Source organism: Peromyscus maniculatus, chromosome 17 (assembly GCF_049852395.1).
Source record: "Peromyscus maniculatus bairdii isolate BWxNUB_F1_BW_parent chromosome 17, HU_Pman_BW_mat_3.1, whole genome shotgun sequence".
Classification (NCBI taxonomy): domain Eukaryota; kingdom Metazoa; phylum Chordata; class Mammalia; order Rodentia; family Cricetidae; genus Peromyscus; species Peromyscus maniculatus.
In genome coordinates, this window is record NC_134868.1 from 47,646,911 (window position 1) to 47,660,613 (window position 13,703).

The 13,703-nt window shown below is 48.4% G+C and overlaps 1 protein-coding gene across 2 annotated transcripts in view; it reads left to right on the forward strand.

Moving 5' to 3' along the window:
• The window catches only part of Plekha2 (pleckstrin homology domain containing A2), a 59,659-nt gene that overhangs the window by 36,696 nt on the left and 9,260 nt on the right, over positions 1–13,703 (forward strand). For both annotated transcript variants that reach the window (XM_006982955.4, XM_016001529.3), the window contains exons 6-10: positions 2,538–2,678; positions 3,219–3,365; positions 4,399–4,467; positions 4,831–4,901; positions 9,619–9,682. In XM_006982955.4, coding sequence (XP_006983017.1) covers positions 2,538–2,678; positions 3,219–3,365; positions 4,399–4,467; positions 4,831–4,901; positions 9,619–9,682 — 492 coding nt within the window. The remainder of the gene's footprint in view (positions 1–2,537; positions 2,679–3,218; positions 3,366–4,398; positions 4,468–4,830; positions 4,902–9,618; positions 9,683–13,703) is intronic.

Sequence of the window (13,703 nt, forward strand, 5' to 3'; positions counted from 1 at the left end):
GTGAACTTGAGAGTTAGAGTTTGCATCAAGTTCAAGGGGAAGTTTATGGAGTGTCCCATCCCCTCTGTGCTTCCTGGGAGGGCCTCCTATCAGCCATGTTCTGGGTAATTATGGGATGCTGATTCAGTGTTGTGCTGCAAAACGGATTGCTGACTATGAGAAGTCGAGGGATGGGGAAAGTGTAAGAGCAGGAACTTAGATCTCATTTTTTTTTCTAGTTTGGAGGATATTCTTCTTTGTTGGCTCTGGGAAAGTCTTCCATTTGAAAGCTTTGCTAACTTTGAAACTTGTTCATGGACTGCGTTAAGTACTCTTGTTTTCCTGGACTTGGCTAATGAAGAATTTATTTCCTGTTCCCTAGAAATATTTATTAAAAAGTGAGACAGAAGAGTTAGAAGAAAGGAGAGGGAGAAAGATGTGTTAGCTCCCCCAACACGGTGACAACATGCTTGAAATAATCTAGTTATAGGAAGGAGAGGTTAATTGCAGATCATGGGGGCTTATCCCTGCTGCTTTGGGCCTGTGATCAGGCAAGCCATCCAGGTGGAGCATGTGACACAGACCTGTTTATCTCCCAGTAGTTGGGAAGCAAAGAACAGAGCAAGAAAGAGCTGGGCTCCCAATATCCCCATGAAGGGCAAATGCCCAGTGACCTAACTTTCCCCACTCTGTCCCATCTCTGGAAAGTTCCACTGCTTCCCAATAGTGCCACAGGCTGGGGACCAGGCATCCAACCAACATGGGCAATCGTTAGTGACTGTAGCAAACACTGCTTTGAGGAAAAAAGAACAACAGCGAAACCCAGCAAGTCAGGCAGCGTCCCGTCTGCCACAGTTTGCTAAAAACTTAGAAATTCGGTGTTGTACAGCATCTCAGGGTTTCTATTGCTGCAATGAAGCACTATGACTAAAAACAATCTGGGGAGGAAAGGGTTTAATTTAGCTTACACTTCCACATTGCAGTCCATCTTTGTGAAGGAAGTCAAGACAGGAACTCAAACAAGGGAGGAACCTGGAGGCAGAAGCTGATACACAGGCCATGGAGGGGTGCTGCTTACTGGCTTGCTCTTCATGGCTTGCTCAGCCTGCTTTCTTAAAGAACCCAGGACCAGCAACCCAGGGGTGGCCTCATCCACAATGGGCCGGACCCTCCTCCATCAATCACCAAGAAAATGTCTTCCATCTGGATCTTATGGAGGCATTTTCTCAACTGAGGCTCCCTCCTCTTTGATGACTCTAGCTTGTGTCAAGTTGAAATAAGATTAGCCCATGAAGTCAGAAATATTGGTCTTCCAATGATTTTGAATAAAAATGCCCATCGCTGGGTCAAATTATTCTTCCGGACACCTTAGAGGTCCCATGAATATTAGTAGATGAACTCTATATATCTGTCCAGCATTTGTGTTGCTGGACCCACGCAGGGTAAGATTTAGTCATTTAAGCAGTGTGCCAGCTGTTTACTCTCCTGGTAAACCTTGGTAAACCTGCACAAAGGGAGGGTGAGGCAAGGCTGGTGGAGGAAGGGTCGTTCTGTGTGCTGTCTCTGCACTGTGGGTATGGAGTGCTACCTCAGACAGTCACAGGAAATTAACGAGGGTGGCTTGAGTGTGTGTGTGTGTCGGGGGGTAGTGCAAGTTATTATCCTAGGAATAAAGGACACAGTTCTGATGAGCTGAATTTACCTTATGTGTAAAGTTGAGACAATCACAGCCCTGAACCAAGAGGCAGCGGGAAACCGAGTACTTCCTTTGGCACTGGTTGGACCGTGATGTGGGGACTGCTGCACATCAGGCCGCCTGAAAGACAGGAGGGTGAAGTTCTGGATTGTTATGGAGAGGTGGTGGCAGAAGTGTGTGTGTGTGTGTGTGTGTGTGTGTATGGATGGATATACGTATATATGTATATGTTCTACCATGCCCTGCTCATTTATAAATATTCTGACTCCTTGTTTTGCCCAGGACCTTTTGGTCAGTCTATGCTAGCATGGGTGCAGAGAGATTAGGGCTCTTGTCTATTCTATCTGGCATTTGATCTTTGCTTTCTAATCAGGGTCAGCTCATTCTATAGGTATGCAGTAAGTTTGTGTGTGTGTGTTATGTATATGTGTGTGTGTTTGTGTGTGTTCATGTAGATATGTGCATGTGTGCATTTGTGTATGTGTATCTGTGTGTGTTCATGTAGACATGTGCATGTGTGCATTTGTGTATGTGTATCTGTGTGTGTGTTGTGTGTGTGCATTGTGTACGTGTGTATGTATGCATTTGTGTGTGAAAATGTGTATGTAGGTGTGTGTCTAGGTATATGTGTGTGTTTGTACATGTGTATTATGCATTTGTGTGTGTAACTGTGTAAGGGTGTAAGGGGTTACTGCTGAGTTCCTCATATTTGGCAATGGATGTACGTGGAAGAGCCGGAGGGGAGAGGAGAGGGTTCTTACCGCCATTTAGTAAGTTAGCTTTTCTTTTCACATTCTGTTCATGGTTCTGCCCTTTTCCTAAGCTCTCTATTCCTTGCTGATCATATCGCTCTTCTTCCCAGGTACCTAAGGCTGGGACCCTACCCTTGGCCACTGAAGTTCTCAGAAGCCTAACAGCTCCTCCCACCCTAGAGAAGAAGCCGCAGGTGGCCTACAAGACTGAGATCATTGGAGGCGTGGTGGTGCAAACGCCCATCAGTCAGGTGCCATTGGTTGGGGCTGCTGGGGCTGGTGAAGAGATGTCCACTGTGCCCAAGGTCCGGCACATAGCCATGGGATATGTGGAGCTAGTGGAGAGGGGTGACCACGAAAATACAGTGCAGGGTGGGTGTGGCCGGTGCCAATGTAGAAGTTGAGGCCATGACATCATGACTTCTTGAGGATGTGTGGTCTGTGTGCTTCTGCTTACGACCCAGACAATGAACACTTGTAAAACTTAAAGGAAGTGTGGCTTGAGGCAGGGAGTGGGGCTGGACCCAAGTCTGCAGCCCATCTTTCCATTTGGGGCTCATGTCCTCTTCTGTTCTGCCTTGCGTGCCCTTCCTCTTCTGGGTCTCTCTAGACAGTGTCTTGCTTTGTGAAAACACCCAGTGGAGCGCCTGATGGGGAGCAAAGTCCGTTTTCCGTTCTTTGACTGACATGATATCAGAAAGGCTAGAGGTGTGGTGGGAAGGCTGGGAGGGGCTGGGGCTGCTCAGAGGAGTGACCTGGGGGGTATTAACGGTGACACTGTTTCCTTGTAGAACGGTGGGGATGGGCAGGAAGGGAGTGAGCCAGGCTCTCACGCCTTCCTGCGGAGGTCTCAGAGCTACATCCCCACCTCAGGCTGCCGTCCTTCCACCGGGCCGCCCCTCATTAAGAGTGGCTACTGTGTGAAGCAAGGGAATGTGGTGAGTGCCAGCACGGGGCGTGCGGGGGGGGGGGGGGGTACACGGGGGTTCTGACGACTCCTTGGAGCCAGTGGGCGTGGGTGCAGCAGAGGACAGTGAGAGGAAGAGCGATACCCCCCTGTGCTAACCACCACTGGGAACTAGCCATTAGCGTGCCCCCCCACCCCCACCCCCACCCCCCCGCCGGAAAGCATGTCCCTGATGGGAAGAAGCCTCACTGCCTTCAAACTGATGCAGTTTGCAGACTGATGGGCAGATTTCCCTCCTCCTACTTCCCTTCTCATGCTCCTAAGAGAATGACCCCATAGAGTTGTCTTAGAGTTCCTATCGTTGAGGTGAAACACCATGACCAGAAAGCAAGTTGGGGAGGGAAGGGTTTATTCGGCTTACACTTTTCCCAGCACTGTTCATCACGGAAGGAAGTCAGGCCAGGAACTCAGGCAGGGCAGGAACCCGGAGGCAGGAGCTGGTGCAGAGGCCATGGAGGGGTGCTGCTGACTGGCTTGATCACGTGGCTTGCTCAGCCAGCTTTCTTATAGAACTTGGGACCACCAGCCCAAGGATAACCTTGCCCACAAGGTTATCTAGACCCTCCCCCATTGATCACTAATTAAGAAAATACCCTACATCCGGATCTTCTGAAGGCATTTTCTCAATTGAGGATTGCCTACAGCCCACTTTGATGGAGGCATTTTCTTAACTGAGGTTCCCTCTTCTCAGATGACTCTAGTTTGTTTCAAGTTGATGTAAAACTAGCCAGCACAGTGGTAGCTTCTGCTGGCAGCAGAGGATGGCACTCGGGCACTTCTCAGGCACTAGAGTTAGGTGCTTGGTCTTGGGAAGGTGGGCTCAGATGGAGGCCTGGACCTGTCACTGCCTTCACACTTCCCACATAATTCCCGTTATTTGTCCCCGATGAAGAGGGGAGCCTGGCTTCAATGGTGCTGGATCCCTGGGCATTTCTTGTGACAGTGCCAGTCCTGGTGTTGGAGACCTAGCCTTAAAATGCGTGGCTCCTTATTTTGCATTTCAGCGGAAGAGTTGGAAACGGCGCTTCTTTGCCCTGGACGACTTTACCATCTGCTACTTCAAGTGTGAGCAGGTGGGTCGTAGGTTCCGGTCCTTCCCGAGAGATTACAGAAGTAGAGAGTGTGTATGAGTGGAGACCAGGCCCACATGGACTTCCAGGGCCCCTCTTTGTCTTATCCTGTGTCCTTTGTCCAACCTGTGTCTCTTTACGATGCTCTTAAAAGGACCTGGGCTGCTGCCAGCTTCTGCGCAGTGGGCTGCTGTGGGGGCGGAGCCACCGAGCATCTGCTGCTTAGATTTCTCCCCCTTAATGATTATTTTGAACCCAGGTTGGTTTTAGCCAAGACTCTGAGAGAAGGACATTATTGGTGAGCTGGTGTGGGTCACTGGCCCATGTACATAGCCTCATGTGTCCATCTTCCATCCTTCCCACCAGGACAGAGAGCCTCTGCGCACCATACTGCTCAAGGATGTTCTTAAGACTCACGAATGTCTCGTCAAGTCTGGGTAATTGCCTCTTTTTCTTCTTCATTCATTTTTTTTAAATGGTGTTTTGCCTGTGTGTGTGTCTATGTGCGAGTACCAGATCCTCTGGAATTGGAGTTACAGACAGATGTGAGCTGCCATGTGGGTGCTGGGAATTGAACCTGGGTCTTCTAGAAGAGTAGCCAGTGCTCTTACCTGCTGAGCCATCTCTCCAGTCCCTTCTTGTTCATTCTGAGCAGAGCCCCTGTCTTCTTTGAATCTTCATTCATTACCCTTTGGCGGGCTCTTTTTAAGAATGGGTATCCCTGTTCTTGACCGAATGTCTCAAAACTGGTGCAGCGTGGAGATCACGCTGGCCACATACCTTCTTCCCTTTCCCCTTTTTTTTTCTTTCCGGTTTTTCAAGATGGGTTTTCTCTATGTAGTTTTGGTGCCTGTCCCGGATCTCACTCTGTAGACCAGGCTGGCCTCGAACTCATAGAGATCCGCCTGCCTCTGCCTCCCGAGTGCTGGGATTAAAGGCGTGCGCCGCCGCCGCCGCCGCCGCCGCCGCCGCCGCCGCCGCCGCCACCTGGCATTCCTCCTTTGTTCTTGATACCCCATTAATACATGGGGTGATTCACTGCATCCTTGTGTTACCATCACTTGGTGGAACAAGTATTTTTATTTGTTCCTCTTTCCACTAGAAAGCATACCTTCTGAGTGTATGGTTCGTAGGATGATTCAGGACTTGACAGGAAATTGTCCCACACCCAGCCCCAAATACAGGTACTCGTGGACGAGTGAACTTTAATAGACCCCCAGGCATATCTTTTTGGCCATGGGTCTGTAGTCTGTCCAGCCTGCTTGAGTCTTTCCCTCCTGGAGGCCATGAGGGGATCTCTCAGCAGTAGGCTTCCTGCTGTCTTGTGAAAGCATGGCATCACCCTCCATAAACACACATGCTGTATGATCCAAAGAAGCAGGGGCAGAAATGCTGGACTAAGTCTTTCAAATAGCAGGTGTAGGGTACAGGAGATTGGGGAGGCATGGGGGGGTTGTAATTTGCAATTCGTGGAAGTAGCTATAGCTAGACATTGCCCGAGTGTGGCCTCAGAGGGCAGAACTCAGCATGACCGGATCATGAGAGATCATTGACTGCTCCTGACCCTGGAGGGCCTGTATAGATCTGTGAGTAGCCCGTGAGGCTACTTGGATATGCTAGCCCAGCTTGGAGAGCAAGCTCGAGGGTTGAAAACTCGCCCTACCTCTGACTCCGCCTGAGTCACACTGAACTTGAGTCAGGGAGGTCAAGTCCACGGGGAAGGTTGTGGCTTTGTGGCTTCAGCTCTGTTAGATGGTGTAGCCTCTTTGGAGCCATTGGGGGGAATTCAGGACGGCTGTAATCAATGATTGCTGTTGAGCTGAATCGAACTGAAAGCAGCATGCAGTCTGGGCAGTGAATGTGAAAAAGGTAGGATTCCCTTCCTGCTTGATTTTATCCCTCTGTGGATTCTTGGACTTCCGGCATTTGCATGAATAATCTGGAATGTTGAAACATCTAGCCCTTAGTTAGGCTTTCTTTCTTTCTTTCTTTTTTTTTTAAAAGATTTTATTTTATTTATTTATTATTTATTAATTTTTTGTTGTTGTTTTTTTCGAGACAGGGTTTCTCTGTGTAGCTTTGAAGCCTGTCCTGAATCTCACTTTGTAGACCAGGCTGGACTCAAACTCACATAGATTTGCCTGGCTCTGCCTCCCCAGTGCTGGGTTTAAAGGCATGCACCACCACCACCCGGCTGATTTTATTTATTTATTATGAACACAGAAGAGGGTGCCAGATCTCATTACAGATCGTTGTGAGCCACAATGTGGTTGCTGGGAATTGAACTCAGGATCTCTGGAAGAGCAGTCAGTGCTCTTAACCTCAGAGCCCTCTCTCCAGCCTAGTTAGGCTTTCTGCTGCTTCAAAACACCAAAAAGCACTTGGGGAGGAAAGGATTTAGTTGTCTTACACTTCCACATCACTGTTCACCGTCAAAGGAATTCAGGACAGGTACATGGAGTCAAGAGCTGATGCAGAGGCCAAGGAGGGGTGCTGCTTACTGGCTTGCTCCACGTGGCTTGTTCAGCCCGCTTTCTTCCAGAACCTAGGACTGCCTGCCCAGGGTTGGCAACACCTTCAATGGGCTGAGCCCTCCCACATCAGTCACCGATTAAGAAAATGCCCTTACAGGCTTGCCTGCAGCCTGATCTTATGAAGCCATTTTCTTATGGAGAGCTGTCCCTATGAAGAGGGAGACGCTCAGAAAGCAGGGGCCATAGTTGATGGGATGTTATTTCACATGATCCCTGCTGTTCCAGCTGCCTTTGATATAGTGGTCGGTAAGCATCTTTTCGTTTTCATCTCACACTCAAGGGCTGACCACATTTATAGTACATGTCCCAGAGACTTTTTCTTTCACCAGTGTTCGGGCTAGGTCTCCGTGTCCTACCTAGTCTTAAGTCATACCCCCCCTCTGCTTGTCACGGGCCATGTCACTTCTGTGTTTTCCTTCTAGAAGACATTTCGGCCTGTGACCAGCCCTTCCCTGGCACGAGGCTCTTTGTTAACATGGAATGCAGTCTTACCTGCATCTGGTCTCGCCTCCTCAGGTGCTTTTTCCTGGTAGCCATTAGGTCTTTACTCCTCAGACAGTCTCCACAGGGACTGGATGCACACAGCGGTCAGTGAACAGAGAAAAAAACGGTTCCAGCCAGTCCGGGTTTGCGTCCTCACCGCTTCCTTCTTGCCCTCTGCTTGGCGGGAGTCGGGGTCCCTCTTCCAACACGCACACCGCGTGCGTGCGTGTGGGGCTTGTTGATCTTTTTGAGAGTGCAGTTCGATGACAACATTTCTCCCTTCCATTTATTCTTCCAAACCTGTCCACATTTCCCTCCCTGATCTCCATCAAGTCCATGTTCTCTCTGTCCCTCTTCTCTCTCTCTCTCTCTCTCTCTCTCTCTCTCTCTCTCTCTCTCTCTCTCTCTCCTCTCTCTCTCTCAGCCTATTATCATTTGTTTGGTGTTGAGCTGCACCACCACTAAAAGCTACACCTTATCCCCAGAAGCAGATCTTTTTTCTTTTTCCCCCAATGAAGGAAACTAATTTTTAAATTGATTTTATACAAGCGTACAAAGGAATAGGTCTCGACGTGCCATTTTTGTACACATTATTGTTTTTGTTGTCCCCTGTCCCCACCCTCGTCTCCTCCCACGCTCCATGGTGGTCCTCTGCCCCACGGTCATCCCCACTCTGCATGCCCCCCCTCACAGCCTCTTTGTTTCCATCTTCATGGTCCCGCCCCTTGCTTAAATTTTTTTGCATATTATTTGCTTGTTGGTGTATATGTGTGTGTACACGTGCACATACATGTACACGTGGAGGTCAAAAGGTTACCTGTAGGAGGTGATTCTCTCCTTCTGCTGCGTCAGACTCGGGGTTGGGGGGGTGGGGGGGAGGTGGCAAGTTCCTTTCCTGCTGAGCCAGCCATCTTGCCGGCCTTCATGGTTCTTTCTTAGTTTCATGGCGTGTTATTCACCCTCACATGTGAATTTACACATGCATAAGAATTAAAGTCTAGGATCCAGCTGTGACAGAAAATGCACCGTATCAGTCTTTCTCAGTCTGAGTGACTTGGCTTAATATAATACTTTCCAGTTCCACCTATTTTTCTGCAAATTCCATGATTTTATTTTTCTTTTTAAAATTATTTTTATTTATTTATTTTTTATTTATGTGGATACAGACTATCTGTGTGAGTGTGTGCCACGTAAGTGCAGGGACCTGAGGAGGCCAGAAGAGAGTGTCAGATCCCCTGGAACTGGAGTCTCCCGTGGCTGTGACCCTCCCGATGTGGGTGCTCTGAACTGAACCCAGGTCCTCTGCTGGAGCAGGGGGTGCTCTTAACTATTGGGCCTTCTATCCAGCCCCTTTATTTTTCTTTACAACCAAATGAATTCCATTATGTCTGTGTACCATCCTTCTCCTGACGGACATCAAGGTTGAGACCATTCCCATGATATTGTGAGGAACACAGTACTTGCCAGGGGTGTGCAGGTATCCCCACAGTAGTGGAGTCTTCCTGGCACATGTCAGGAGTAGTGTAGATGGGCCATGTGGTCGTTTTAGTTTTAGTTTCTTGAGGAACCTCCAGACTGATTTCCAGACCAGTTTACACTCACCCCATTAGTAAGTCAGAGTTCATCTTTTCCCATATCTTTGCCAGCATTCATCTTCCTGCTGTGGGTCATTCTGACTGGGGTGAGACGAAATCTCAAAATGCGTTGAATTTGCATTTCTCTGCTGGCTAAGGAGGTCGAACCGTTTCCTGGGAAGCACATCTTCAAGTCGTTTACTCTTGATTTCTGTTTCTCCCTTTAGCTACTTGTCCCCTGGGACAGTGCAGTGAGGCCGGGAGCAGGAACTCAGAGCTGTGTGTGGGTGGAGCTGCTGCTGCCGGGAGGGGGGGGGGGAAGGACGGGTTTAGAAATGGCGTTAGCACCCTTACAAGAGGCACGTTTGGACTCAATGGGTGCTGATCTCTAGTACCTTGGACAGACATAGCACATGAAGTCTCTGAGCCTGGGCTTTCTCACCCACACAGAGGAGAAAGTCTTGAGTTGCATTGGTGGGTGATTTTGAAAACTGTAGGAAATGATGTGTAAAATAAAACGCTCACAATGTCTGGTATAATGTTCTCTCTCTTTCCCTGCCTAGCGATCTCTTAATGAGGGACAACCTGTTTGAAATCATAACCAACTCCAGGACATTCTACGTGCAGGTAAACGCTCACCCCCAGACCGGCGTTCCATCCCTGCGAACGTGGGTGGACGCCACCCCCACCCACCCCTGCCCTTGTTTTCTCTTGTCTAGCAGCTTGTAGTTCCTCAGGGATCAGTTTAGTCCCTTGGTCAGTCGGGGTCCCACTTCATTCTCAGGAGGAGGAGGCTAGCCAGACGTTTCCCTACCCTGGGATCCCACAAACCGGTCCATCAACTGTGCCCACGGCAGCTGCACTCGGCTGCCGAGCTCCAGCTAAGCGGAGAAAAGGGGAACTGGTGGGTGGTTTCACTTCTGCTCTGGAGGGTATTTATAAGTCCTGCCTATGTATGGACATTACTGTGTGCAGAAAGACAGAAGCACAGAGGGCCCTGTGCGGGCACAGGTGCGTAGCCAGCTGCACAGAGAAAGCCATTGTTTGGGCTCCCCCACCCCCAGATCTGGAGCGCTCCCAATCCAGTATGAAGTCACAGCAGCCAGCAGGGCAGATTTCTAAGCAGGGCGAAGACACCCAGGGCCAAGTCCTCAGCCTAGGCTACCCAGCAGCCCACAGAATGTGCTGATCCCCAGCGAGAGGCTGATGTGGGATTCTGAGCAGTGAAATATGCAGCCTTCCCAAGTCGAGTTTGGGAGGCTTCCCTCTTCCTTTCTTCTTTTTTCCCCACCGAATCCCTCCCATAAAGGATGAGGCCGATTTCCCAGTTTTTGAGCAATAGGTCTTGTGTCTCTATTCGTTTTCCACGTCAGGCCAGCAGTCACGCTGGCTGACTTTGGCATCTTCAGGCCGTCCTCCCTGGGTGGGACGAGCACACTGCCCAGGAAGAGATGGCTGAGGGGAGGCCGGGAAGCAGACTGGGTCATGGAGGGGGGTCACTTGGCTCTTAAATCTTGTTATTCTCCAGTGCCTCTGCCCTTCTGATATAAGGACTAGCCTGTGCTTTAACACAAGTTTCTGGTTCTTGAGTTGATATCTGTAGAGTGTGGTCAAGGATCTGGGCATGGTCTGAGGTTGGGGTCACGGATTAGAAGGACCTGATCTTTAAGTAATCAAGCAGCCAAAATCACATGTTTGGTAGATGATGCACAGGGCAATCTGTGGGATGATTTCAGTTATGCTGTATAATGCTTATGATGGTGGAGAGCTGGCCTAGAACTTCACCAAAGACTAGCCCTTAGCATTTGCAAGTTGAAATACCATCAAGGAGATCAGGGAATCCCCTCATGAGTGGCAGAAGGTGAAGAATCCAAACATGCCTACCGCCAGCACAGAACAAGCCACCTGAAGGGGACGAGGGAATTAAAAAACAAAACCAAAGTCACTCCTCCAGAAAACTGTGACTTCTGGAACCGTCATTAGATGGTAACTGTCTGCTGTTGTCCATTTGGGAGACAGAGGCAGGAAAGGTTTTTCCCAACGAAGATGGTGACCAGAGGGCTCATGGGGAGAGGGGGCCAGGCGCCTGGGGAAGGGGAGTAGAGAGCTGTGAGGTAGGCTGTGCAGCTATTGGCAGAGAGTCTCTTTGCCTGGTCTGCTTTGTTAGCAAGCTTATATTTGCTCCTTAGAGTCAAAGGTAAGATGAGAGCAATAAGAAACAGCTCCTGGACTCGGAGTCTCATTTTCCACATGTGTAAAAGGGAGATGAAAAACTCAAGCCCAGCCCTTCTGATGACCCTGGAGACTGCTTGTCCCCAGGTATCATGAAGGGCAGATAAGAAAAGGGCAATGCGGGATTAAACAGGCCAGTCTGAAGGCCTGATAGGGTTTGGGGGATGGACTTAGATGGACGAGGGAAAGGGATGGCTTTCAGAGGTGCAGAAGAGGTCCACTCTCCAGGACTGGAGAGTTGGCTGTGTGACCGGGGAAGAGGAGAGATGAAGATGAATCCTAGGAGTCTGGTCCAAGGTTTGCACTGGTTGACGGCACCTGCCATCTTCCCTGGTAGTACAGAGGGCAAGCAGTTGTGAGGAAGACCGACCGGGGCTAGCACTAGACAGGCGTATTGCTTGCTTTTCTGTTACTGTCATAAAATACAGTGACCAAGAGCAACAAGGAAGGAAGGGGTCAATTTAGTTTATGGTTCCTTCAGTGGCAGGAAAGACATGCCATGATAGCAGAAGCAGGAAGCAGAAAAAGCAGGGGAAAGGCCTTCCTCTTCAAGGCTCCACCTCCTAAAGGTTCTATAACCTCCCCAAACAGCGCCACCAACTGGGGACCAGATAGACTAGGGACCAAATGTTCAAATGCATGAGCCTGTGGGGGACATTCCTCATTCAGACCATGACACAGGGGTAAGCATTGAGTTGACCGTGTCTGTGGAACATCGAAGCGTACACTTCGTGATGAGCATTGCCTAGATGATGCTTGGCCTGTTGGTGACTAAGTACTTGCTGTCCAGTGAATGATGCTCTGAAAGTCCCGCACTACGGGTAGCAATTTGGGACACAGGAGGCTCAACCGAAAACGTTCAGAAGACATTGCATCGTCTAGCAGGGGCCAGCATTCCCCAGAGTTCTTACCATTTCCCTGCTCCTTCCCTTTTGCTCTCCAAATTTCTAAGGAAGGAAGGACACTAGCATCACTCTGAATACATAAATGAGTGAAGGTCAAATTCAAGTGTAGCATATGGCTTTAAGAGAATGGAGTGTCTGAGAAGAATGGATGAAAAACCAGTAAACATATTTATTGATTCACTTAGAAGTTACAACTCTAAACTCATGAAAAATTAAGAAAATATCTTGTGAAAATTACTATTCTTCTAAAAATATCCAGAGTAGGATTATTTTCTACTCTGTGCACCTCTTTCATGGTTGGCTCATAGAAGACTGTAGCAGGAATCTTAAACGGTTCTTATTAATAAGGTCAAACTTGAGGCCAAGTATTGGGGTGTACACTGGAAGATCAGAGAGATAGAAAAAGCCACAGCTAACCTCACCTGGCCAACTTCTCAGCTGGTCTTGTTTCCTCAGACTGGAAGCCTCTGTGTCTTCATCCAGAATGGCTCTCAGCTGAACTGTGCTGCTAGAAGCCTGAAAGCTTAACCAGCCAAATGCTTCTAGTTTCTGGTCCTCACGCCTTACATACCTTTCTGCTTTCTACCACCACTCCCTGGGATTAAAGGCTCACTTTCTGGGATTAAAGGCATGTATCACCATGCCTGGCCATTTCCAATGTGGCCTTGAACTTGAACTCCAGAGGGATTTCTGCCTCTGGAGTGCTAGGTTTAAAGGTGTGAGTGCCACCATTTTCTAGCCTTTGTATCTAGTGACTATTCTTTTTCTGACCCCAGATAAATTTATTAGGGTGCACAATATTTTGGGGAACACAATACCACCACAGAAGACAACAGAAATTTCATTCGTACTTCAGCACACTGTCTGTATCCACATATTACCTTGAAGAATTTGAAAATCTGGCCTTATACAAATAAGTATTTGGAACAAAAGGGTTATTTCAATATTATCCTTTAAGATAATTTCAGATATTTCTTTTTTGCTTCTTACCAGAACTTGGGAAAAATTTTAATTTCTTAATATTAGGTGCAGTGTAGTCTGGAACCTTATCTCAATACATTTGCATACGCCTAGCTGAGATCCACTGGTCACCATTTGAGTAGATACTTTTTTACCCATAGTTTGGGCTCATCATTTGGAAAATACTGCTCTCACCAAGCAGTGAAGGTCCTCAAGATGTTGACATGTGTTACTATGTAACATTTTAAAAGTCACATTTATTGATAGCATTAGCGAAATCTTTGAATATGGAAGGATGTTGAGCTCATGCAATTAGAGGGGAGTTTTCTGAAATTCTGTTTGGCTGTAATATTGGTTGGTGGCAAAAAGAAACAATGATATTTCTTTGGCATCACTGACTTCTTTTTTTATATGAAGTCTGCAAAATACATGCCTCTGAGTAAATTGGACTCACGGTGTCTATGTCAGTCTCTTGTTTTAAATAAAAAGAACCACACTTCATGTGAAAGGTAGGAGAACTCTGTCCTTGGAGTTTGTTCTGCAGACCCAGA